General features: G+C 31.8%; 3 protein-coding genes and 2 long non-coding RNA genes across 5 annotated transcripts; 3 read left to right on the plus strand and 2 right to left on the minus strand.

Annotated features, from left to right (window-relative positions):
* Window positions 1-1,197: 1,197 nt before the first annotated feature.
* LOC119828215 (cuticle protein 18.6) lies at window positions 1,198-9,869 on the minus strand. Its single transcript, XM_038350318.1, has 5 exons — window positions 9,798-9,869; window positions 9,376-9,577; window positions 6,915-6,976; window positions 6,394-6,604; window positions 1,198-1,359 (listed from the first exon to the last, which is right to left on the minus strand). Exons 1-5 carry the CDS (start codon window positions 9,807-9,809, stop codon window positions 1,256-1,258), a joined length of 591 nt encoding a protein of 196 aa, XP_038206246.1. The 5' UTR covers window positions 9,810-9,869; the 3' UTR covers window positions 1,198-1,255.
* On the plus strand, window positions 3,678-4,252 carry LOC119840777 (pupal cuticle protein C1B-like). The gene is made up of 2 exons (XM_038367521.1): window positions 3,678-3,805; window positions 3,964-4,252. Exons 1-2 carry the CDS (start codon window positions 3,794-3,796, stop codon window positions 4,177-4,179), a joined length of 228 nt encoding a protein of 75 aa, XP_038223449.1. The 5' UTR covers window positions 3,678-3,793; the 3' UTR covers window positions 4,180-4,252.
* Window positions 9,870-11,093: 1,224 nt separating the features above from the next.
* LOC119840779 lies at window positions 11,094-11,662 on the plus strand. Its single transcript, XR_005288326.1, has 2 exons — window positions 11,094-11,158; window positions 11,436-11,662. It is a non-coding gene; the product is annotated as an uncharacterized LOC119840779 (long non-coding RNA).
* A 318-nt stretch (window positions 11,663-11,980) lies between these two features.
* On the minus strand, window positions 11,981-12,916 carry LOC119840781. The gene is made up of 2 exons (XR_005288327.1): window positions 12,783-12,916; window positions 11,981-12,175 (listed from the first exon to the last, which is right to left on the minus strand). It is a non-coding gene; the product is annotated as an uncharacterized LOC119840781 (long non-coding RNA).
* Window positions 12,917-23,670: 10,754 nt separating this feature from the next.
* Window positions 23,671-24,297, plus strand: LOC119840776 (cuticle protein 70, isoforms A and B-like). Its single transcript, XM_038367520.1, has 2 exons — window positions 23,671-23,762; window positions 23,984-24,297. Exons 1-2 carry the CDS (start codon window positions 23,682-23,684, stop codon window positions 24,248-24,250), a joined length of 348 nt encoding a protein of 115 aa, XP_038223448.1. The 5' UTR covers window positions 23,671-23,681; the 3' UTR covers window positions 24,251-24,297.
* Window positions 24,298-24,703: the final 406 nt, after the last annotated feature.

Raw genomic sequence — 24,703 nt, forward strand, 5'->3', positions numbered from 1 at the left:
AGTCTAATGGCACGCATAGACAAATGATATCCGTTTCTCATCTATTTGTTTTCTATAAACATTTAGTTAATCCAGTTCAGTCAATCCAGTCAAGAAAGAATTCCAAATTTCGAATCGTGCTGAAATTGTTCAAAATGATATTTAAAATAAAGTAGGTATCAAAATTCCCCGTCAATGCGGTACGTGGAAAAAGTAATTCGTAAAAGGTCATAAAGTATGTTTTCCGCGGTTTTCACCGAAATTTTAATTTTATAAATACATTTTCTTCAAATCAAAATAGTAAAGCATTCAATTTTAAAAGAATTATCAATATCTGTATTCCTCAGAGTCAGCGTTTTTGAGATATAACGATTCAAAAATTTTTTACATGTAACCAACTCGATTTTGATCCTCTTTCAAATGACATATTTAATTCAAACTTTGAACGGCAATGAAGGCTCCGCGACAATATAATATTTAATTCCATAAGCTTAACTTATATTTTTGATAAGAATTTTAAATAATTTCCTTACATATATTTTGTATAATACAAGTGAGACAGTTTAGTTGATTCTGTCAGTAAATCGTGCTAAAATACACGTTTATTATTATCTAGTAGATTATTCATATTTATTGTTATACTTATAATATTATGAATGCAAATATTGTGTTTTAAGGAAAAAATGTATCCACATCTTTGTGATATTTTATTTTTGATTGTTTTTGAACAATTTTACAAATTTTCAGATAGATGGAAAAATTGCAACTTTCTTCTTATTTCTATCCTATCCTTTGAAAATTCTATTTTGCGATCTTTTGTGACATTTGCTTACACGTGATGATATGATTGATGAAAGCAATAGCAGAGGATAGAGATAAATGAAATAAAAGCTGTTTCAAATATTTAATACACTTAATTGATATTTTTGAATAAATTCGTTAATTTGATGAAATGATTATGTGATAGTTCAGATAAGTTTTTATTACCAATAAAATATACCAATAATAACCGTCGTTTATAACCTATGAAAGACAATTTTATGAATTCCAAAAAAAAGGAAAATGAGATAAGTTTACATTAAAAAGCTCTTACATTTAAAAAAGCCAGATTTCACATGAGTCATTTATCTATTTTCTTTATCATATTCGATGATGATGATGATGAATAGGAAATCTAAATGGATTATTTTAAAATAACAAACGAGAAATAAAAACACCTTTTTGAGATAGCACAACCATATTTTATTTGTATCTAATCAGTTCTTCATTTCGTAGTTTACTTCAGGAATACTGGTGCTTTGTAAGCAGCGGATATAATTGGGGCAGAGTATGCAGCAGCAACTGGAGCAGCATAGGCGGCAGCAACCGGGGCAGAATAAGCTACTGGTGCTGAGTAAGCTGCAATACGGGCAGAATATGCGGTAGCAACGGGAGCAGCATAGGCAGCGGCAACGGGAGCCGTATAGGCAGCGGCAACAGGAGCTGTATAGGCAGCGGCAACAGGAGCAGTGTAGGCAGCAGCAACGGGAGCAGAGTAGGCCACCGCTGGGGCAACTACAGGTGCTGGGTAAGCCACGGAATGAATACCGGGCTTAGCAGCCACGACCGCGAGAAGAGCAGCGAAGATTACCTGAAAAAAGAAAAAAATCTTGTTTGTTTCTTTCATCTCTATTGTTCTTTCATTATTAATTACAAATTATAGCAATAAGTCAGATTTCAATAATTCCAAACTATTGAAAATGTTAGGATTTTTGATAGACTGTGGCTTTCCTTTATTAGTCCAGGTAAAATATATTTTTAAAATCTTTTTGTAACTACTGTACTCACTTGTTTGAACATTTTGTTTTTGTTAGTTCTAGATGGGTAGTATCAAGAGAATGATGGTGATAGCAATTACGTTAACAGTTTAAATAGCAAGATCGAGGGATAAAATTATTCTCAACGTGGTCTTGGTTTGGTCGTTTGCTAACAGCAGAGAGCGACAGTGCTGCTACACATTCAAGACAAGCATCTTTGACGGGCACATGCAAAAGTGAGACAGTGAAAGATATAAAATAATAATGAGCGTAATCAGCTTACAGCTTCATTTAATCTTTATATACACGAATTTGTGGTTAAATGTAATTATTTGAATGAGTAAATTAAAAAATAAAAATTATAACGAAAAATTATTTGTCAGTAACATATTTAATATTTTAATGTATTCAAATGAAATTTATTAACCTTGTAAATATTTTTCTACCCATTTTCGTCAGTATGCAATACTAGCTGCGGCCCGCGGTCTCACCCGCATAAGTCCGTGTCCCGTAGGAATATCGGGATAAAAAGTTATCTATATGTTATTCCAGTTGTCTAGCTATCTACGGACCAAATTTCATTGCAACCGCTTCAGTAGTTTTTGCGTGAAAGAGCAACAAACACACATACCTCCTTACAAACTTTCGCATTTATAATATTAGTAAGATTTTGCGATCTTGATATCGAAATGTGTGAGACATTTCGATATCAAAGATCGTTATTACGTAGTTTACAATTTAACGTATTTTTTTTAATTGATTTTACACTAATTAATTTGTTTTGAATGTCTTCATGATTACTTAGTATACTAAATTGTACACTCTCGATTACCTCGTCCAACTCTGCATGCAAGGCTCACTCTACGCATTGCGTCAGGGGTCACTCTGTGCGTGTCTGGGTTACAACTTACGTTACTACTGTTGCACAGTGGAGGTCAATGTGCCGATTTAATGTGGATCTAGGCGGGTTACTCATTGTTCTTGATGTTTTGTGATGATATGCTACAGGTTGTCATTATTTGTTATGAGAAAAATATTGCAATTTTATATACCTTTTAATTATTTATATCACAAAGTAATTTTAATTTTAGTTTAGTTTTATTTAATAATATGATACAACTATATTTTATTAAAAAAATGAAGTCCGTGGCCCCTAATGGGGTATGGGGCAGTTAATGTACATCTGTTTCATTGATCAATTTTTCTTTAAAGATTACCTGCGGGTTATTGAAATTCTGAGACATATTATTTTTTGGGAGTCCCCACCGGGAATCGAACCCAGGACATGAGCGCACTACGCTCATAGATTAATCTAAACAGCATATATTTTATTTAAAGGTTGCCTCATGGGTAAAAAAGATTGTACATTTTACAGTTTATATGGATGTAAAACGAAAACTATGATGTATATTTTGATAAATTGCCATGATATATAGAAAAAATTGTATTAGAACCTAACAAAATCGAAAACAAACTGCTTTCCATTTCATTTTTAATGATATTCGTTTAAAATTAAAAAATTCTTAAATTAAAAAATTATAAAATTCAAAGCAGTGTTTGACATTTATTTTCGAAATATTACTGACTTTTCATATATACTATAATTTAAAATTCCAATTTGAAACAGAATCTACAAATCAAAATTATATAGAAAATTCATTTATAATTTATTTCAGAAAATTGAATGTGCTCCACGATAGTGTACCTTTAGATTAATTTGATCAAGTAGTTTGTACTAAATATAATTAAAATAAGTCAAATCCCTTTAGTTTATAATAAAAACTATATAACATTATTAATTAATTTAATTTTTAGCGTTTTACAATAACAAATATACACACGTAACGATGCATATTGTAGAGTTTCTGGGTGACCACAGATTAGTAATTCAAAGAGTTCTCTCCCTCGAAGGCCAGACTCACAAACGCTTACTAGCCTTCAATTTGTTGACTATAAAGAGCCAATTGTTGAATCAACGATATTATTCGATTATCAGACATCGATAACACACAATCAAAATGTTTAAGCTAGTAAGTATTCACTAGTCGTTTAAAAATGTATATCTTACATTCATAATCTTCTTGTTTTGTGTTAATTTAAATAAAGCAATAATTCTATTTTTATAGTAAAAAGTGCTTCTAATTTTTTATGTATTGACACCTAGTCATTAATTTTCTTTTTTTTAAAGTTCTTGTTCGCCTGCTTCCTGGCCGTCGCCGCCGCCAAGCCTGCCGTCGTGCCTGTGGCGTACACAGCAGCGTACACCGCTCCCGTGGCAGCCGCGTACACGGCTCCCGTCGCAGCGGCCTACACCGCTCCCGTCGCGTACTCAGCGTACACCGCGCCTGTGGCCTACTCCGCTTACAGCTACGCTTCCCCGTACGCCGCTTACTATCTTCGTTGATAATCTCAACAAAATATGGACTCGAAAACCGACATTCAGCAAATATGTTATTAAATGAGTGAACCGTTTAAAATCTTGTATTATTTAAAACAATAGCGTTTGAGCATATTAAGATAAATAAAATATTAAAAAGTTTTCAGATTACACTTAATACATTTTCTGTAAGTTCATCATAATATTCCTTTATTATTATACTATTAACTCCATACACATAATAGGTACTTAATTTAGTTATAAACTGTTTTTGAGGATCCCTTGTCTAATGTATACCTACACAAATTTACATAATATTGTATGATGTATGATATTTAACAAAAGAGTCACATGAAAAGCAATATTAATATCAACATTATTATACCTACACCTACAAATATAAGTTAGATACAATATTTGGTAAATTAATAATTTTAATTACAGTAATTTCTTAATTAACTATAAACGTAATTTTACTTTAATTTTTTATACATACATGTGCTTCACTGATAAACGAGACAGTTCAAGGATGTGTATTGTGTGATATAATCATACTAGCTGCGCCCCGCGGTTTCACCCGCGTAGGTCCGTATCCCGTAGAAATATCGGGATAAAAAGTTGCCTATATGTTATTCCAGTTGTCCAGCTATCTACAGTTTTTGCATGAAAGAGCAACAAACACACACACTTCCTAACAAAATTTCGCATTTATAATATTAGTAGGAAGGATTATTGTAATTTTTATAAAAACCAAATATTGTCGTGATTTTTCCTAACTGTACAAGTTAAAAAAATCTCCATTTATTACAAATGTATGTTATTTTAAATTAGATATATACCTACTTATATTTTATTTTCACGATTTTATATAAAACTAAAAAGAAATCCTTAAAAAAACATTAATACGATGTTTTTTTACCTCAATTAAAGGGCTTTATTGCTGCATTATGAATAGATATCGTCATTATATGTTATACGAAACTATATATATAATGGTTGCTTTTCATTACATCGCATTAATCAAGAAAATTCATATTTTTAAACGACGAAAAGATGGAGGAGGTTTTATAGTAACTGCATTTTTTTTTGAATCGCTTGTAGCCACGCACACTTTTTGCTGAGTAGCTTAATTTAGATAAATATTACTTCATTGGATAACCCGAAGCGTAACATAATTCAATCAGTGTCTTGATGTAATCAAATGACTGAATGGTTCGTGACAAAGAACGAGCGTTTAAAAGGTAATATTTTTAATTTAACGAACTTAGTATATTTATTAAGAAACAAGAGAAACATAATAATATAATAATAATCTAGCATGCTTCGGCACGAATTGGGCCAATTCGCACCGGGGAAGTATCACACCCCCATCCTAAATCAGCGTCAAATAAAAGCATGTTATTGTATTTCCTTTTCCCTACGCTTCCCATTTCATTCCTTCTTTCCAAGGAATTATCCCCTTATCCCTAACCCCTTAAAAGCGGGGAGCGCATTCGCAGAGGTATAGTGCCTCTGCGAATGTTCATGGGCGGTAGTGATCGTTTACCATCAGGCGGACCACCAGTTTAGTTGCCCGCTATGACGTAATAAAAATTAATAAATGTAGTAAAAACAATCCTCAAAATACGCTTTTTTAAAGAATAATGCATGAGAAAATGCGATCTAATCTAATCGGGATAGTAAAATAAACTTACATGAGTTTATTTTCGTAAATCGTTCATTATCACCGATTCTTAATGACCTTAGACCGATCCTTAAAGCTCTTTCGCAATCATGTTTAAAGGAGTTGGTTGTATAAACCTAGGTATCCATTACGTTCGCCAACCTCTTGGTCTCCACGCTCACGTAACCACTCTGATGGGGACGGCACGCATATCTCAATAGAAACACGCATACTCCATAGTCCAGAACTAGTGATGCCGTGGGTTCCAGGAAGTAATAAAAATATAATTGTAGTATAAGCATGTTACTACATTCAATTCGCCCCTATTATATAATACTAGATGCTCCTCCCGGCTTCGCTTGGTATCAAGATTCCTGTTTTATCACAGCTTAAGTTAGGTAGGTAAAAACCTTGTCGGTTCCCCCTTCCTTTTTAATATTTTAGTCTTCAGTTAAGGTAAAGGGATAGTTTTAAAATATCATATGAATAATACCAAAGAAATTAATATTCAATCATATTTATTTATTCCTTTAGAAATTTCAATCCATTTGCGCAGACACTGAGTTATAAATATCAACGAAGATAGTAAGCGGCGTACGGGGAAGCGTAGCTGTAAGCGGAGTAGGCCACAGGCGCGGTGTACGCTGAGTACGCGACGGGAGCGGTATAGGCCGCTGCGACGGGAGCGGTGTACGCGGCTGCCACGGGAGCGGTGTACGCTGCTGTGTACGCCACGGGCACGACGGCGGGCTTGGCGGCGGCGACGGCCAGGAAGCAGGCGAACAAGAACTGCAAATAAAACATATTTATTAACACAACGAGTTCTACTGTACACACTGATTCTGAGTGCTAGTATAAAAAATAAATTCTGATGACATTAAATTAAAAGTACAGTGAAATATAAAAACAAAGCATAAAAGAAGCAACAATTTCAGGTTTGACCATTTTTTATGTCACATTAGCCATAACATTTAATTTCTTAAATAGAATTTTGAGCTTTTTATATTTGTCGAGATTATATTTATATTCACACGCAACTTGATTTTTAAACACATTCTTTGCTATTTTATTTAATATATTATATTTAATAAACACGTACTTGTTTGAACATTTTGATTGTGTTATCAGGTGGCTGCTGCAACTGAATGATGTTAAACAGTTCTTCGAATCAAATTATATACTCTAAACAAGAAGGCCAAAAGGCGCAATAAGTTCCGACGAACGTGTACTCTGAATTTAGATTAGATATCTTCGAGAAGGTAAAAGGAAAAGTTCCCAACTAAACTGTTTCTCAGCAATAAAACTTGTACGAGTTGAATCAGGATATTATAAGTTGCTATTTTAAGCTTATAATCGAGTAAATATTTATTTGTATTTTGATAATTTTATTAGGTTTTCTATATTATAAAAACCTTTTTTTTTATCTCTCTCGTTACGTTAATTATTCAATTTTATAAGGAAATATTTTTAGCAAACACATGGAATACATTTATACGTAGAAAATACAAATTACAGTAATAAAGCTATTTAAGTCGATGTATAACTTTATTATTTCAGGTAAACAAAGACTGAATGTCAAAATAATTAAATCTACACATACAAAAGTTTTCACGTTTATTCAGAGTCCTTTGAAGTCCTTGTACAAGTCACACGTTTAGTGAAATTGTCACGTGATAACGTGTTTCGTGACCAATGTAATTAATTTTACAATTACACACACTATGATTCCCAAAGGTCGCGGTGGTTGTGTAGCTAGCTGCCTTTACGGAAAGCATGTGCCAACTAATTATAGCCATTTATATTGATTAATAGAAATTATGCCGTTTAAGAACATACACATACGTTCATTTATAGTTTCGTATTGATTTTGTGTACACCTACGAATATGGGTACGTTTTTTGACGATAGTCATCCCTGCATTGCTTTGCCATTTATAAACTATACATTTTATAGTCAGCAGTTACACTTGAATATTGTTAGTTTTGGGATGCTCTAAAATATTGTGGGGCCCACTGTTAAATTTCATTCTTGCTATACTTTCCTAGTTTTAACTGTAACTTTATTTTTGGTGGTCAAAGATTACCACAAAGCATAACCTACGGACAGTATCTTACCCGCAAGCGAATTTTAATTATCATGTTAAAGGATGATAGCGCATTTTTACTAACTTTCATTTATTGATATACGGAAATACCAATTTTAAAAACCTTCATACAAAACCCCTTTCACCGTAGGATCTGATGATTTATGAGTGTTATATAATTAATAATACTTTTAAACATTATTTTGATATTTTTTTGCTATCCGATTTAAACGTCTCCTCCAAATATTCTTAGAACAGAATAAATTGACTCACAAAGAAACATTGAGTTACTGAAAAACATGTTGTTTATAAATATTTTCGTATCAGCAATATGTACTTGCGTATTCAAATACTTAAGTAAAAGAGTTGGTAAATTGCTCTGAAATCAACTTATTCAAGAGCGGTCGTTAACCTCCATATTTGTTATCGTTGAGATGAAGTGAAAATAGTCTAGTAAAGGCATGAAAATAAAACTTTCTGGAGATGATAACAGCTAATTTGCCGGTTCTCTTCAATGAAAATGATTTTGAGACATGTTAGTTTGTTGTTTTGACTTCGAATTTATTTAATAAAATTTATATCCATTTTCCCTACGTCAGATGTAGTGTGCCGTGAGTAACCATATTGACCTAAAAATGAAGATTGTGACTATAAGATGTGTGTGTGTGTGTGTGTGATAGAAGAACTATTTTATCATAAGTAGAAAACTTAACAGTATGATTTCCATTTAAAGAGCACATATGTATCAAGATTTATGGGGATATTACACTATCATTTATCTTGGAGCATATAAGTGATCATATTTTTGATCCATTTTAATTTAATGAAAAATTTAATCATATCTCTGTATTTTATTGTCCAATAAAATTGACTCATAGATATCTCTAAACTCTAAACTAACCGAATTGAAATAATTTCGGTTTTAAATTTATGCTTTATTGTAAATTGAGGTACGTTTATATATGAGAAATAAATAACTCATACATCTGGATATTAAAAAATACGTTTCATCAAGTTTTGTGTTTTGACCATTCATGTGTATAAAAAATATCAATTTAACTGAAATTCATTCTCAAACGCGTTTGCGTTTTTAATGTAGTACACGAGCAGCTTAAAACACTGTTTTTTTTATTTTTAAATCAAAAAACGTGAATTACGTCTTTTTGCAGCTTTTGATTAAATCAAAGGGATTTGCTTTATGAGAACTTTACAAAATTTTTTTATTATTGTCAACTTTCTAAAATGAAGTAGGTATATTTCGCAATGTTGGTATTTTATTCATATGGTAGATTTTTCCAGCTAGTTAAAGCATACAGCCGACTCTTTTTTATTTAAAACATAAGAAGTTTTAACAATATCGTAAATAAGGTATTTTGTATGGTAGAATATAGTAATCAATAAATAATGAAGAAAAATGAGACAACACACATGAGAGATAAATATTTATTTCGCGAGGTTAGTCATTTCGTAAATCAACGACGGAGGTAGTACGAGTAGGGGGAAGCGTATGTGTAAGCGGAGTAAGCGGCCACGGGAGCGGTGTAAGCGGAGTACGCGGAGTAGGCCACAGGCGCGGTGTAGGCGGCCGCTACGGGCGCGGTGTAGGCCGCTGCCACAGGAGCCGTGTAGTACACGCCGGGCTTGGCGGCCGCTAGGGCGAGGAAGCAGGCGAACAGGAACTGTGGGAGAAGTGTTATATAGAATGTGTTTAAAATTATAATAATAATCTGTATGAATATGTATTTGAAATTGTATGATAAATATTTTTATCAGTGCAGGTTGTTATACTATTAATTTAAGAAATATTTGAAAAAGTTTTATAATTTACTAATGTTACCGGCAGTACTACCTATGTATGCATGTTATTATTTAATGATACAAAAACAAAAAAGTACTTACTAGCTTGAACATTTTGGTGTGTTGGTTAAAGATTGAGGATACAAAAAGGGCAGTGGATGTCGTATGACTGATACTACAAGCGTTAAGTACAAACTTTTTATACTTTATCGCAGTGTGGAGACGGCAAAGGAGCGACCTTGCTTACATGCTCGGAATATGAAGAGTGCTGTACTGATTAAATCAACTAATTGTTTAAACTAATTATCTATTTTAAAAATACATAATTATTAATTAAACGGGAAAACAATATGTTCTTATAACAATAATTTAACTTATTTTTTGATTAATTAATTCCTGAGCACATAACAGAACTTGAGAACTGTAGCATGACAAAGATTAGTTATAATTATAATGTAAATGGTTATTTAATAGACTAGAATGTCTTAACAAATAACTGTTTTTTAAATAACTTTTACAATTATTTAAATTTTATAGTATTAAAGTATTTTTGCGATAAAGTTATGATATGTGAAATAATAAACTTATACATTATTCAAAAGAGATTTCGGAGATAATAAAAAAAAACTCCAATAGGAAAATCTGATGGCTAAATATCATAATTTATCTCCCAAAAACATTTATAAATATAAAATAAAACTTGATGAATAATTTATTTTCAAATATTATTTAAAGCTCACATTTTTATTATTAGAACTCTCTTTGTAAATAAAGAATGGAAACATTTAATAACCATGGCAAGGTTGACTGGTGCTTGAACAAACGTCGAAGATATTTCGAAAGAATTTTAATGCAAAATAGAAATTCTATCGCCATTTTTGGCATTTCTTTGTCAAATAAGAAATCACGAAATTGACGGGTTCTTGATTCGAAAGATATTACCTTAAGATAAATTTATGGGAGAATATTTTAACTTCCGGGTTCAGCACCCGGACAAAATGGAAGTCTCGGTCAGCATTGTACAGAAAGCTAGCCTGCGTGGCCGTAAATATCGTTTCGGGAATTATATTTGAAAAATGTATATAATGGCTGAAGTTAACAAAAAGAAATACTTATAAGATATTCGTTTCACAAAAAGAAAACATGTAATATGGTCGAGAATCCAAAAAATCAATCATCTTATTTTTCATAAGTGTAACAATTACCATGCTTCGGAAAATAAGACCTGCATGCATCCTTGACCTTACAATTTTACTACTAAGACTATAGCAAGGTTGTACGTGACAATAATTCGAAATGATTACATACAGGATATTCTTATACTTATCCGGGTAACCAACCAATTTACTTCGATAATTGTACTCATATAAATAGTCTATTCCCAGTATCAATCATCACATACATTTAGAATTTGACATCCGTCGATCTTCGGAGTGTATCTCACTATCAACATGTTTAAATTTGTAAGTATTCTTTTACAATTTACGGTTTAGAAATAAATAGTTGTAATGGTTCTTGGTACTTATATCAAATTTTTTATTTAATAGAAAAGCGACACATGTTTCTTTAAATAAAAATAAAAATTATTAATTTTAATTACTCTACCATTTCAGTGAGACTTAATTCTTTATCATAAGTTGTTACTGTCAATTTTAAATTAAATTTGTTCTGTTTAAACAGAAGCTTTTTAATACACTCCTTACAAGATAACGTAAATGAATTACTATTAATACATTCTAGGTGTTTTTCGCTGCACTCCTGGCTTTTGCTACTGCTAAGCCCTTGGTGGTGGAGTACTCCGTTGATCCGGTAGCTTATAGCACCCCAGTAGCTGTTGACTATACAGGATCAGCATACTACACATATCCAAGCTACGCTACCGCTTATGATTACTACTCTTACCCATACAGCTATTACCTCCGTTGATAAAGTTGATGTATAACTTATTTAAATATATTTGTTAAGCCAAAATTTTGCTTTCTTTTCATTTATCAAATATTCTCAATTTAAAAATCAGTTTGGCAACAACAAAAAGTATTCCTAATTGGCATATTAGGGAACCATCTTTTTAATAGATATAAAGATATACATTTTATAATGATTGTAATCGATCTTGTAATTCGGAATAACGAAGTGTACAGTATATGTTATAAATTTATTTGAGACGCTAGCGAACATATTACATTTATAATTTCAACGAATTGAATTAACATTAAGGTAAATAATTTTTTACATGTAAATTAAAAATATAATTACGATAATAGGCTGAGAGCATAAACAAAAGATAATTTGGCAAAAAGCATTTTATTTTTTATTTATACAAATGTGTTAATTACACATAGTTAAAACAAAGGCTTTTAGCCTCTTCTGCCCGAACCACGATGAGACGATCTGATTATAACTGGCCGCCGCACATGTGCTTGACGGCTTGCCATAATTGCTGGTATGCTTAAAAAACACATGATGAAGAACAGGTATAACTGAAAAGAATGTTCTAGAATGAGATATAATATACATAATATTATATTATTTATTTTGCGATAGATCAGATACGAGCCTATTCTCTTTAAGGCCTGATCAAACGTGTGATAGCTACTTTAGTGATTGAAGGGTGGTTGGAGTCATCGACTCAGACTGTAATTTATTTTATATATTATATTTACACACACGTCAATTTTTATTTGATAGCTACTGGCGGGATTCCCGTTCTATTAATGGAATACGGGCATGGTGAATTTCATAACAAACAGTTTTCCCCTGCGAACATAAATTAGATAATCAAAAAAAAGTTATCACTTTTCTGCTGCTCAATCGTTTTTATCATATACTAGACGCTCTTTCCGGCTCTGCCCGGACTTCAAGATTCCTGTTTTATCCCAAGGGAGCCTATAATCGAGATATAAAGTATCCTATCACCCAAGAGAGCTCATACCCTGTCTGTATATCAAATTTCATCAAAATCCATTCAGTAGTTTCAGGGTGATTGACGGACAAACATCCAAACAAACAAACTTTCACATTTATAATATAAGTGTGATAAAATACCTAACATATATTATAGTTCAAGATATAATACTTAATACTTACACTTTTCAAGAGCATGGTGTCGCATCAGTTACTAATAATACATTGTCTTGTAAGCTCTTATATAGTCCAAGAAAACTTATTAAAATATTAAAACGCTCAATTGAGAACTAACAGGCATATTACTTGATCAAATATCAGTTACGTTCAGTTTAAAAAGCGTGATAATTATTATTATAAATTGTTTTTTATTATTATTTCCGCCTGCGACTTCACCCGCGTTGACAAAGGGATTTACAACGGGAAAATTTTAAATTAATGTTTTGAATTAATTGCTGGTCAGTTTAACTGACGAACTCTGTTCTTATAATTATATTTAATATCTATTCTTATAATTGTATTAAAAACTAACTGCGCCCCCCGGTTTCACCCGCGTAAGTCCATATCCCGTAGAAGAAGGGATAAAAAGTTGCCTATATGCAATCGGTTCAGTAGTTTTTGCGTGAAAGAGCAACAAACACAAACACATCCTTACAAACTTTCGCATTTATAATATTAGTAGGATGTTCTGTGATAAATTACATATGAATTTGAATGAGATGTTTCACCGTAGTACGGTTTATCTATCTCTAGTTACAAAAACCATATTATACTGTCGTTCCGTTGAGATAAAAAAACACGAAAACACACTTTCACATCTATAACATTTTTAAAGAGGTTTCTTAGTCCATCTTGAGGGGAATTAAAACAATTTACTAATAATTATATCCACTTAGTGTAACAACAACCTTTGTTTAAATTTTTATGATACTAGATCTTCGTCCCGGTTTGTCCCGTAGTACTTATATAGCCTATGTAACTCCGTGAAGTTGCAGTTTTATTTATTTATTTATTTATTTACACTTTATTGAGCTGGCATGCATAACGCATCCTTAAAATAAATGTCTTAAAACTAAACCAGCACAGCGGACGGCCTTATCACTAAAGAGTGATCTCTTCCAGGCAACCAACTGTGAAAAAGTAATATATAAAGGATGAGGTAGGTTTGAAATATATAAAGACATGAATATACTCATATAAACGTATTATATAACATACATAAGTACATATAAATTAAATAAATGTAATTTCAGATACATTATATGCATTAGTAAAAGATATGAATTCATTCAACTTTCTTATGGGAAAACAATGTTTCGATTCGTTCCAGTTGTTTTTGTGTGAAAGCATTATCTACGTACATACATACAAATCTTTCCTTTTATAATATAAGTGAAAAACAATAAAATCAGTATCCCAATACATTTATGTTTGCAACGACATCCATGTGTATTAATGCTTTTAAAGCTCAAAGTACCTATAAATATATAAAGTACTTGTGAGTGAACGTCATAGATTAATAGCCGTTGCCCGGATATCTGCCGACTGCCGACTGCCCGACAAATTTCAGCCTGATCGGTTCATATCAATAGTTTGGGCTGTGAAATGAAATATTATCCTTTTTTGCACACTCAACAAACAATAAAATAACAAAAAAATAGGTCCTGCTATGTGAACATGTGCTCAATCAGTCAGTCAGTCACCTTTGCGTTTTATTTAATAAGATAATTATGCTGATAAAACAGTTTTATTACTAGTTAACCTCATATATACGATGTATGTAAAAGTCTGGTGTAATCAATAAGAAAAAACATGTGTAAATATAAGATTAGTCTGCTGTGACCACAGCGCGGTCAAATAGGTAAATAAATACAGCATAATTGGTTTATGTTAACATTAATTACCTTTTAAACATTTACTCGACCACGTTGTTTATACTAGATTCTACAATCTGGTTGTAATTAATGAAGATATTACAAGCTCTTTGGGCAGATAACAATGTTACCAGGAGACTTTGTAAGGTTAGGCTTTAATTATATCACTGTTAATAAGTTTGACTTTGTAACAAGATACTTGTAATACACGAAACCCTTTTAGTAGAGTATCCCGCATTAGGTCGACCTTCACCCTTATGTTTACCGATGAAAATTATGTTTTCACAAGTAATAAGGAATTTATTAGTTGTACTTTAATTGCAATAAAATCATAGTTCCTACTAATATTATAAATGCGAAAGTTTGTAAGGATGTATGTGTTTGTTGCTATTTCACGCAAAAACTACTGAACCGATTGCAATGAAATTTGGTACGTAGATAGCTGGACAACTAGAATAACACATAGATAACTTTTTATCCCAATATTCCTACGGGATACGGACTCACGCGGGTGAAACCGCGGGGTGCAGCTATTGCTTTTTAAGTGTAAAACGTTAAACAATTTTGATACCAACAGATTCAAAATTGTTTAACGTTTAACATATTCGTAGGCTAACCTACCAGATACCAAAGGAATATTAATTCTTTGTGTTGTAATTTTTTTTTTTGGATTATAATATAACGCGTGAGATGTAAATAATACATTATTATATAGTTATTTGTTTGCTTAAACGTATTATTATTCCGCTGTTAGGAGAGTTGATCAAGTTGTACCTACGTCACCTTTACATTCTCATAAATCACAAATGCACACACACATACACACACACTTTACTTATTTTTATTTTATTTTATTTTTTGTTTGTATTTATACCACAATTTTTATTGTTTTTTTCAACTGTATCGTACCAATGGAAGGGTATCGGTAGGGTTTTTTATTCATTAGGCTATAATGCGAATACAAATATCAGTCAGGTGCAGGTCGCGAGTCGACAAGGGGATCCAATTACTATATACGTTTTAAACAAACCGATGTAAATCTAATAGATTGCCTATTTCACAATGTAATGGTTCACATTGAGAGTTTGTAATTTGCCGAAAAATAAGTATAAATCGTAACCAGTTCCGGATCACAATTTGCTCACAGATAAGTGTTTTTAGTTTATACCATTGAAATGCTTTATAAATGAAAAAATATTTAAAGAAGAATAAAATCTGTTACACAATCCATAGCAACGCCTAGCCTCTCCGCCACCTGTGATCCCGCTTTGGTAAATTGGTTCACAGATTACAATATCTCGGGGATCTGTTCGGCAAGATTGTAATCTTCTTCTTTCTTTTCTTTAACACTTTATTGTGCTGGTATACAAATAAACCTTAAATATAAAAGCCTTACAACTATAACAGCACAGAAGGCGACCTTATCACTAAAGAGTGATCTCTTCCAGGCAACCCACTGTATAAAGAAATAGTAAAAAGCAGGAGGTAGCTATTATATAACCTTACTGTGTTTTTAAATTCAAGGGTGATTCATACAAAATAAAATCATTTTTTTACAAAGTATGTACTGGAGATAATAATAAAAAAAGTGTTTGAATTCTATGGTTATATTCCAGGTAAGTTTCCCTAAGTAATGTTAAAATTAAAAGTGACAACCCCGGGTCAATGACTTAAACAAGACGGTAATTATTGAGGCTTTTTGCGCTCCATTTTATATTTCAAAAGCATTCTTGTTGTCGTTTTAAAAATTAGATTTTGAATCCGTTGTTTTTAAAATTATATTAAAAATCAAAGCGTTGGCCATTCCTGTTTTCATTACAAAAATATGCTTTAAAACTTGAAATTGTTAACATTGTTATTGTAACACTTCTGTGAAGTATAATCGAAATAAGCAAAAGAATTAAAAAAATCAAGAAGTATTCCATCATGTGTCTAAGGTAAACACAAAACTTATTGTAATTCATAAATACTTTATTTATAGGCCTAGCATATAACTTAAATAGAAAAAATTTAAAAACTCGTAATTCCTTATATGATAATCTCTCATATTGTATAGAAGGAAATTATGGTAATAATTTAGAGCAGCACGTAGAAAGACTACCTCTTTGCATTCCTAACGTTGCTCGCAAGGTCACTTCAACTTACGGTACACTATAAAATGATTCGACACGCATCATTAAGCATCATTCTTTAAGTGACTGTTGTATAAATCCGTTAAAACAAAACTATCCATCAAAATGTTCAAGCTGGTAAGACATATTTAATATTTTTATACTCAAGTCAAATTGATCAATGTATATATAACAAATTTGATATGTCTTGGTTAAATAGAAAAACAACACGATTTTTGGGAAAATCTAAATTTATTTATGAATTTGATTACTTTTTTAATAATTAAATATTTACTTTTTTATCTAATACGATGAAAGAGATTGAGCCTCACAACACAGGGGATCCTAGTATGGGGTTCAATGCAATATATGTATCTATTTCATGTAAAACTTTTGGAAACAAATAAAGAAATTTTATTTATTTATTATTTATTTATTTATTTTCAGTTCCTGTTCGCCTGCTTCCTCGCCCTAGCGGCCGCCAAGCCCGGCGTGTACTACACGGCTCCCGTGGCCGCGGCCTACACCGCGCCCGTAGCGGCCGCCTACACGGCGCCTGTGGCCTACTCCGCATACTCCGCTTACACCGCTCCCGTGGCCGCTTACTCCGCTTACACATACGCTTCCCCCTACTCTTACTACCTCCGTCGTTGATTAAAACAAATGTGATATTAGGATAAGGAAATAAATGATGTTCAGCAACAAGAAAACTTCAATTCTTTATTAATACATCACACAAATTTTCTATATAATCGGTAGTTACAATTAACCCCAAGACTAACTGATATAAGAAGTAAGACGTCAAATTTTTGTTCAGTAGTACAAGGCAACTTTATTACTGCGTAAGTGTTTATAATAATCAATGTGTTTACTACATTGATTATTATAATATAATTTGCATGTAACTATTACATGCCGATCATATGTGGGGATGACCTGGTACCTTCCTTGGTGCAAGCTGGCCCAATTCGTGCCAAAGCAGGCCCCACTATGGAGTGATAAAGCCTTCTTAGAAGGTTATAAAAGCCTACTAAGAAGGTAAGCTTATTAGGTTTAATTTTATCAATCATTAATTTTAAATGTAAAATGGTTATGTATTATAAATTTAATAATGATAATACAGTCATGTGTAGAGCAATTGATTTACAAACTAAATTACTGAAAGTTTTAAATAATAGATTACAATGATATTATCACCCTAATATTACAAATGAGAAAGTTTGTTAGTTTGGATGATTGTCCGTCAATAACGTTGGAACTAGTTACTGAACGGATTTTGAGGAAATTTGGTATACAGACGGTATGAGCTGACTTGGTTGATAGGAAACTATTTATCCCGATTAAATGCTCCCTTGGGATAAAACAGGAATCTTGACATCCGGGCGGAGCCGGGACGAGAGTCTTATATAATATAAGTCATTATGATATTGTATAATTATATTTTAAAGACGGCAATTAATAGCTGAGTATATTAAATTAGAAATCTTACTATATGCTATTTACAATGCAAAGAAGGAACACTTTATACAAATTATTGTGAAATGTGTGAAAAGTTAGGAATTATGTGTCTTTTTATATCAAACTGCTGCCTATGATGGATTATTCCTGAAATATTCAGATACTGCCAAAATTCTTTACCAGATTTTGCTACTTCGCTTGCACATACTCTTCACTCTACTCTCCTCTACCTCCGTTCTTGATTGATAAATGTATTGTTTAGAGAAAAGCCTGTATCTTCATTTAATAGTAATAGAATACATATCCAAAAACCTAACTTTATTTACGTAAACTTTTAGAGAAAATACTATATTAGCATAAATATTGCATACATAATTCTTTTCTACAAAAAAGTCACCGACGAAATTGGGAAGAAGGTTCCGCTCCAAATTTAAAAATTACACCAAATGTCAACTATTTTTATCAGACACAAAAAACAGTCACGGCAAGCGGTTGGAAGTCCTCGGAGTTATGTAGAAACAAAAGAAATACAATTAAATTGAGGGTGTCCATTGTTTTAAGACGTCGTTTGAAATAGAACCAATTATTCGTTCAAATTTTTATTATTCGTTTATTGTAATAGTTTAGGAGGATAAAAATACACATATTAATCAATCGGTACGTAGAAAACTCTAATTTCTTATTTAGAACAATATTCTGATTAAGTGATTAAATATTATATTACTATTTAAGAAGCAACTCACACAGATTAAATTTTATACGAAGTTTCGTTGCATCAGAAGTCACACATATAAATTATAAATAAATTGCATTTGGCTATCAAGAACATATTTCAAGAATATAGACTCAATTCTAATTACATAAAAAAATTATGTAATTAAGCAAAAAAATAAGGAAATCCAAAATACACAAAAAAAAAAAAAAAATTTTACAGAATACCTAGGTATTGTTTAGAATACTGGATTATATATAGTACGATATTGTTTGATAGATGGAACGGATCCTTTTTAACTTTTGTAATCGAAATGAAACGAATAATTTAAAACATCTGTCACATAAATAAAGAAAATATGTAATAAAGTACTCGTCGCGATATAGGCTTACTGCACCGGTTCTATTTTTTTTATTCCAAGCACGTATCTCTATTAACGACTTTGTTCCTATCACTGACCTCCGTAAAACAAAAGAAGGTAAGTGATTCGTTTGAAAAAGGTATGAAATAATGGTTAGAATTACTGAACTTGAAATATTAATGTGCGGGTTTAATAATGCACTATATAAAAGTGTATATAAACTTAAAAGAATATACATATATTCAGCGGTGGTTGTCAAAACTTAATTAATCTGTAAACAGCTGATTTTCCTGAAAAGCAAAATGTTCAAGTAAAGCTTCTTGTGAAAAATTTATGCATTTGCATTTGTTTCAATCTATTAAAAACACTGTAAAATGCTGTTTTCGTCATTTTATTCAATTTTTTTTATATATGTTGTTGATATACTATTAAAAAAAATATTGGCCAATCCCACATACATAACATTCAAAACACGTAAGGAAGGACGTTCAGTGATGTTTCTTCACGTGTGGTAAAGTATAAAAAGTTTGATCACCGCGACTCTTGTATCAGTCCTACGACATCCATTGTTATCTTTGTATCCTCAAACTATTCAAACACATCAAAATGTTCAAGCTCGTGAGTATTATTTTATTATGTAAAAATTTAATTGTTATATCACAAATGTTTTTAATATTTTTAATTATATTTCAGCTAAAAACAATTTTGTATCTTTGAAGTATTTCTGAATAATAATTGGAATATAAAGAAACATCTTCATTACATTTACTCGAGCTACAAAAAAAGAAATATTTTTATTTTCAGTTTTATTAAATAAAATGGAAATTTCAATCAATGGCATGATTTTCTTATCTGAATGATTGTCTTCCACAGTTCCTGTTCGCCTGCTTCCTCGCCCTAGCGGCCGCCAAGCCCGGCGTGTACTACACGGCTCCCGTGGCCGCGGCCTACACCGCGCCTGTAGCGGCCGCCTACACCGCGCCTGTGGCCTACTCCGCGTACTCCGCTTACACCGCTCCCGTCGCCGCTTACTCCGCTTACACATACGCTTCCCCCTACTCTTACTATCTTCGTCGTTGATTGACAGATGAATGAAGATAAATGTGATATAAGTGTAATAAACATGATTGGCAATTTACTAGGTTTTATTGTTTTGTTGTCACCTCTTCATTATTAAAAAAGTAATGTCTTGTCTTGTTTTAAACGCAAAATTATAAAGCCAAATAACCAACGAAAGACACTCAATACAAAAAACACTTTTTTTCCCGTCACGTCACTTAACCACCTGAGATTTTTCATGCGATAAATAATGTTACTTATCGCATGAACTTAATATAATATATATGTACAATACATAACGTTATCAGGGTCTACTACAAACATTCAACGCAAACTGTTTACTTCTCAAAAGCCCACAATATGAACATAACATACGCTTGTTACGTAATATGGGTACATAAAGTTTTAACTCAGTCTCCTGTTGACAGTGTTATAGATATTATTATATAAGCATTGTTTACAGAATTCTGAGGAGGTACAATTAATATAAATGTTTGTAGTGATACATCTTTACAATACTTAAGCACTTTAAATATCTGACCGTTTTAAGTTATAATAAATAATTCATAGTGGATAGATTGTTGAATGCAATAATTATTGTAATATAAGAATAATAAAATAAATTCCCATTTCTAGTACTTTAGATTAAGTACCGTCTTTTGAAGTTCGCAATTCTAAAGAAAAAAAAGCAATTAAACCTCACTCTATTCTAATGTTTTTTGTACATTTTTAAAAAGATCGAATTTAAGTATGCATATTGATATCTAATTAAAAGCTTTTGATTTATTAACTGCTTAATCTTTTTTACTGTCAACAGTGACTGGATTTCATTTTCCTAGAACTGTATCATAGGGTTGCTTATTGTTGTACACACACGTGTATTCTCTTTGAATCTTATTAAGCTCGAGTGGACTTAACAAGTTGCTATTTATTTCAAAAATTGATTTGTACACGAGGCAACTCTTATGTATTCATAAGTGGATTATTGTTTTCAGCATTCACTGTTTCTTAGAATGTTATTGTATGTGTTTCAACCTGTATTTTAAAATCTTAGAAAAGTTTGAAAGTCTTTTTTATATTTTAATTTAATTTAAATTAAATTATAATTCTTTTTTATTTACTCAGTAAAGCAAAATAAAATATGTGTCAAATACTATGTAGTCTAAAGTATCGTCCAGTAGGCAATTTGCTTTATTAAATATATCTATTATAAGTACAGTTACATAATACAATAAGCTATAAGCGTTATAAAGATTTCACTTTTTGCTATAACCAAATGCCAAACCAAAACCTATTGTCCGTCTTGTTAATTCAGCGATAGAGGTAAACATTTAAGTACCTAAGTAAAAATACACAGCCGAACTAAAATTAGATGCTCATTATTAAACCTGAGAGTTCGATAATAAAAGCGTGGGATATTAATTTTGAAAATAGCAATCAATTAATAACTTGTAATATTTGTGTCATCCAGGCAACTGTATTTTTAATCGAAGTCTCAGTATTAAAAAACATTTTTTTTCTTTGATCCGACTCGATATCAAATCATGTTTTATTATTATTACACTAACACTAATTTCTTATAAAAATATTTTTTCCTTATCAATTTTATTTGTATATGTAACGTGCAAAATAATTTAACGAAATATCGTAAGTGATTCTTCGAGTACTTTTTGTGAACTGATACGTAATTTGTTATATTAAAATAATGGTTTTCTATTGTGTCAATCCTTGTATGCATTACTATGATCGAAATTTGTGAGTCATATTGATCAAGACAACATTAAACAGACTTTAATTAATAATAATTTAAGATTAAGATGCTGGTCAATTGACTAAAGGATTTTCTTTAGTTATTTATATACATATAAAAGAAAGTGGTGCTAGTTACACTATTTATAACTCAAGAACGGATGAACCGATTTGGCAAAAAATTTGTGCAGAGGTAGCTAGAACCGGAGAAGCGACTCAGAATGTAAAAATCATTTTTATTCCGGAAATAACACGGGAACATGCGAGGAAAACCCCGGGTCTATCTTTCCTGCGAAAAGCTAGTTTATTAATAAGTTTAACACATTCTATATTTCTCTGTATTCTACCGTTTTTATGTTATCTTTATTCTCACAAAGTCAACAAATTCCAGTCAGAACATAATTTGAAATGAGCTTTTAAACATAAGACACCCAAAATCATATTAATAAAGAAATTACTATAGTACAGCCACATTTTATATGCAACGCTCAAAGTGGCGCATAAACTAAACATTTAATTTTGCTTTGATAAAACAGTATAAAGTTGAAAATGTAATTTTAGAAGAGTTTTTCAATGTTTTGCCTTGTTGATATAAGAAGGCATATGGGTGGACTCTGTGAGTCTTATTATTCATCTAAATACATGGGTTAAATAAATTGTATAACAACAGGGTATTATTACAACAGCATATGTATTTGCATCCGGTTATTTCAGTTCAGTTAAATCATTTGTCGATGTTAATTACTATATTGGGGACGAATACGGTTGCATAAGTTAATTGTGATGACACTGTCTAATACAGATTTCACCTACAAAACCCACTGTTAATCATGTTATGTAATAGAATAATCCCGAATATACTTAATTAGGCGGATATTGCATTAAATTCATGTTGATTTCATTAAATGGTTAATTAGCTACTAAGTAGTAAGTTTATTTTTATATTTAATAATAATTTGATATTTGATTTCAATCAAAGATAAAGTCGGAGATTATTGAAGAAAAATCATATTGTACTTGTTAAACGTTGTTTGGTTCCTTTACGTAGAAATACCTTCTTAACTTTTACGGAATTACATACCTTTTAGCGTTGTTACACAATTTAGAACCTGGTCGCGATAGGACTTATAGTCTTTTCACCTTAAATTAATCACTCTCATTTACGTTAAATAGAAAACATATTATTTAATAATAAATAAACATAGATAATTTAACTCGTATAAGATAAATTAAAGAAAAACCGTAATTTGAACTTGAGGTTTTTTACTTCCAGTGGAGCCTATTAAAGAATACTCGGTTAGGCATAGTACTTTTTATAGACAAAACATACATAAAAATGTTAAATGTACACTATATGTTATTTTGCATATATATGTAAAGTCTCACAAGAAAGAGCAGCGCATTTCTTACAGCGTACATAAAATTTGGTAAACGAAAAGCTTCTTCTCGTTAAAATTCCGTTACTTGATGATATTGGAAAGTAGTCCAATGATGAATGTACACTATGTGTTATTTTGCATATATATGTAAAGTCTCACAAGAAAGAGCAGCGCATTTCTTACAGCGTACATAAAATTTGGTAAACGAAAAGCTTCTTCTCGTTAAAATTCCGTTACTTGATGATATTGGAAAGTAGTCCAATGATGAATCCTCTGAAGGTGGTGAAATTGATTGTTGGATGCGAAGCACGCATCGTCAATGTCAGAGACGTCGCCGCATTTGGTTCATGTCGCAACATATTCCACCGGCCAGTATAAAATGTCCGCTAATACAAACAATTGGCATCATTCCTTCTTTGCAGTTCCATCGCAAACTAAACAAATCAAAATGATGAAAATTGTAAGTACTTTAATTGCATTACTTTCGAACTGAATTTATGTATAGTCTTCTTATTCTATTGCTTACTGGTCTATACTTGAATAGATCAAACGAAATATTCTAGGAGAATTTTCTATTTTGTATTATTACCATTGAAATTTATTTTTGCCACAATATAAATTAAAAAATAAAACCTGAATTATAATAAACCGTACTATACGTTATTCTAATTGTTTTCACAGATCGTCCTCATCTCCGTTCTAGTAGCCATCGCGGCTGCCAAACCATCTCTAGTCAGTGCGCCTCTCGTGGCCGCACCAGCGCCTGTGGTAACCGCCACCAGCTCGCAGTACTACCACCGCATCAACAACGGGCTAGCCGCATACGTTGCCGCGCCTGCCGCTTATGTAGCCCCTGCTGCTCCGGTAGTTGCCAGCGCCCCGTATGTGGCTGCTCCCGCCGCTTACGCATACGCTCCTTATGCCGCCGCTCCTCTTGTTGCCTACTAAGAATTGCCTGACCAAAGATGTGATACTTAATAAATATGTTGCAAATTTATCATGTTTTATTCAAATTACAAAACTGCAAGATACAAAAGATCTGTGTTAAATGAAACATACTCGTACAGCTTAAAGTTAAAAATAAATAACTAGTGAATTTTGTATAGATAACACTGGTGACTTACACAACTATCATATTTTGATTCAAGGAATAAAGATATCTACTTTATATATCACTAGCTCTTGCTCGCAGCTTGGCCCGCGCGGTCTAAATATAAGTACTTAGAATATTTATACTAATTCATATAATTGAAGAATACGAGCATAATATTATAATTATTTATTTACATTACACCAGATTAATAAAATAATTAAATAACATTAAAAGATACTCTATTTTATTTTCATCTCTAGCTAATAGTATCTAAAATACCAAGACTCCGCATATGTGTGTGTGAAAAA

Source organism: Zerene cesonia, chromosome 7 (assembly GCF_012273895.1).
Source record: "Zerene cesonia ecotype Mississippi chromosome 7, Zerene_cesonia_1.1, whole genome shotgun sequence".
Lineage (NCBI taxonomy): Eukaryota > Metazoa > Arthropoda > Insecta > Lepidoptera > Pieridae > Zerene > Zerene cesonia.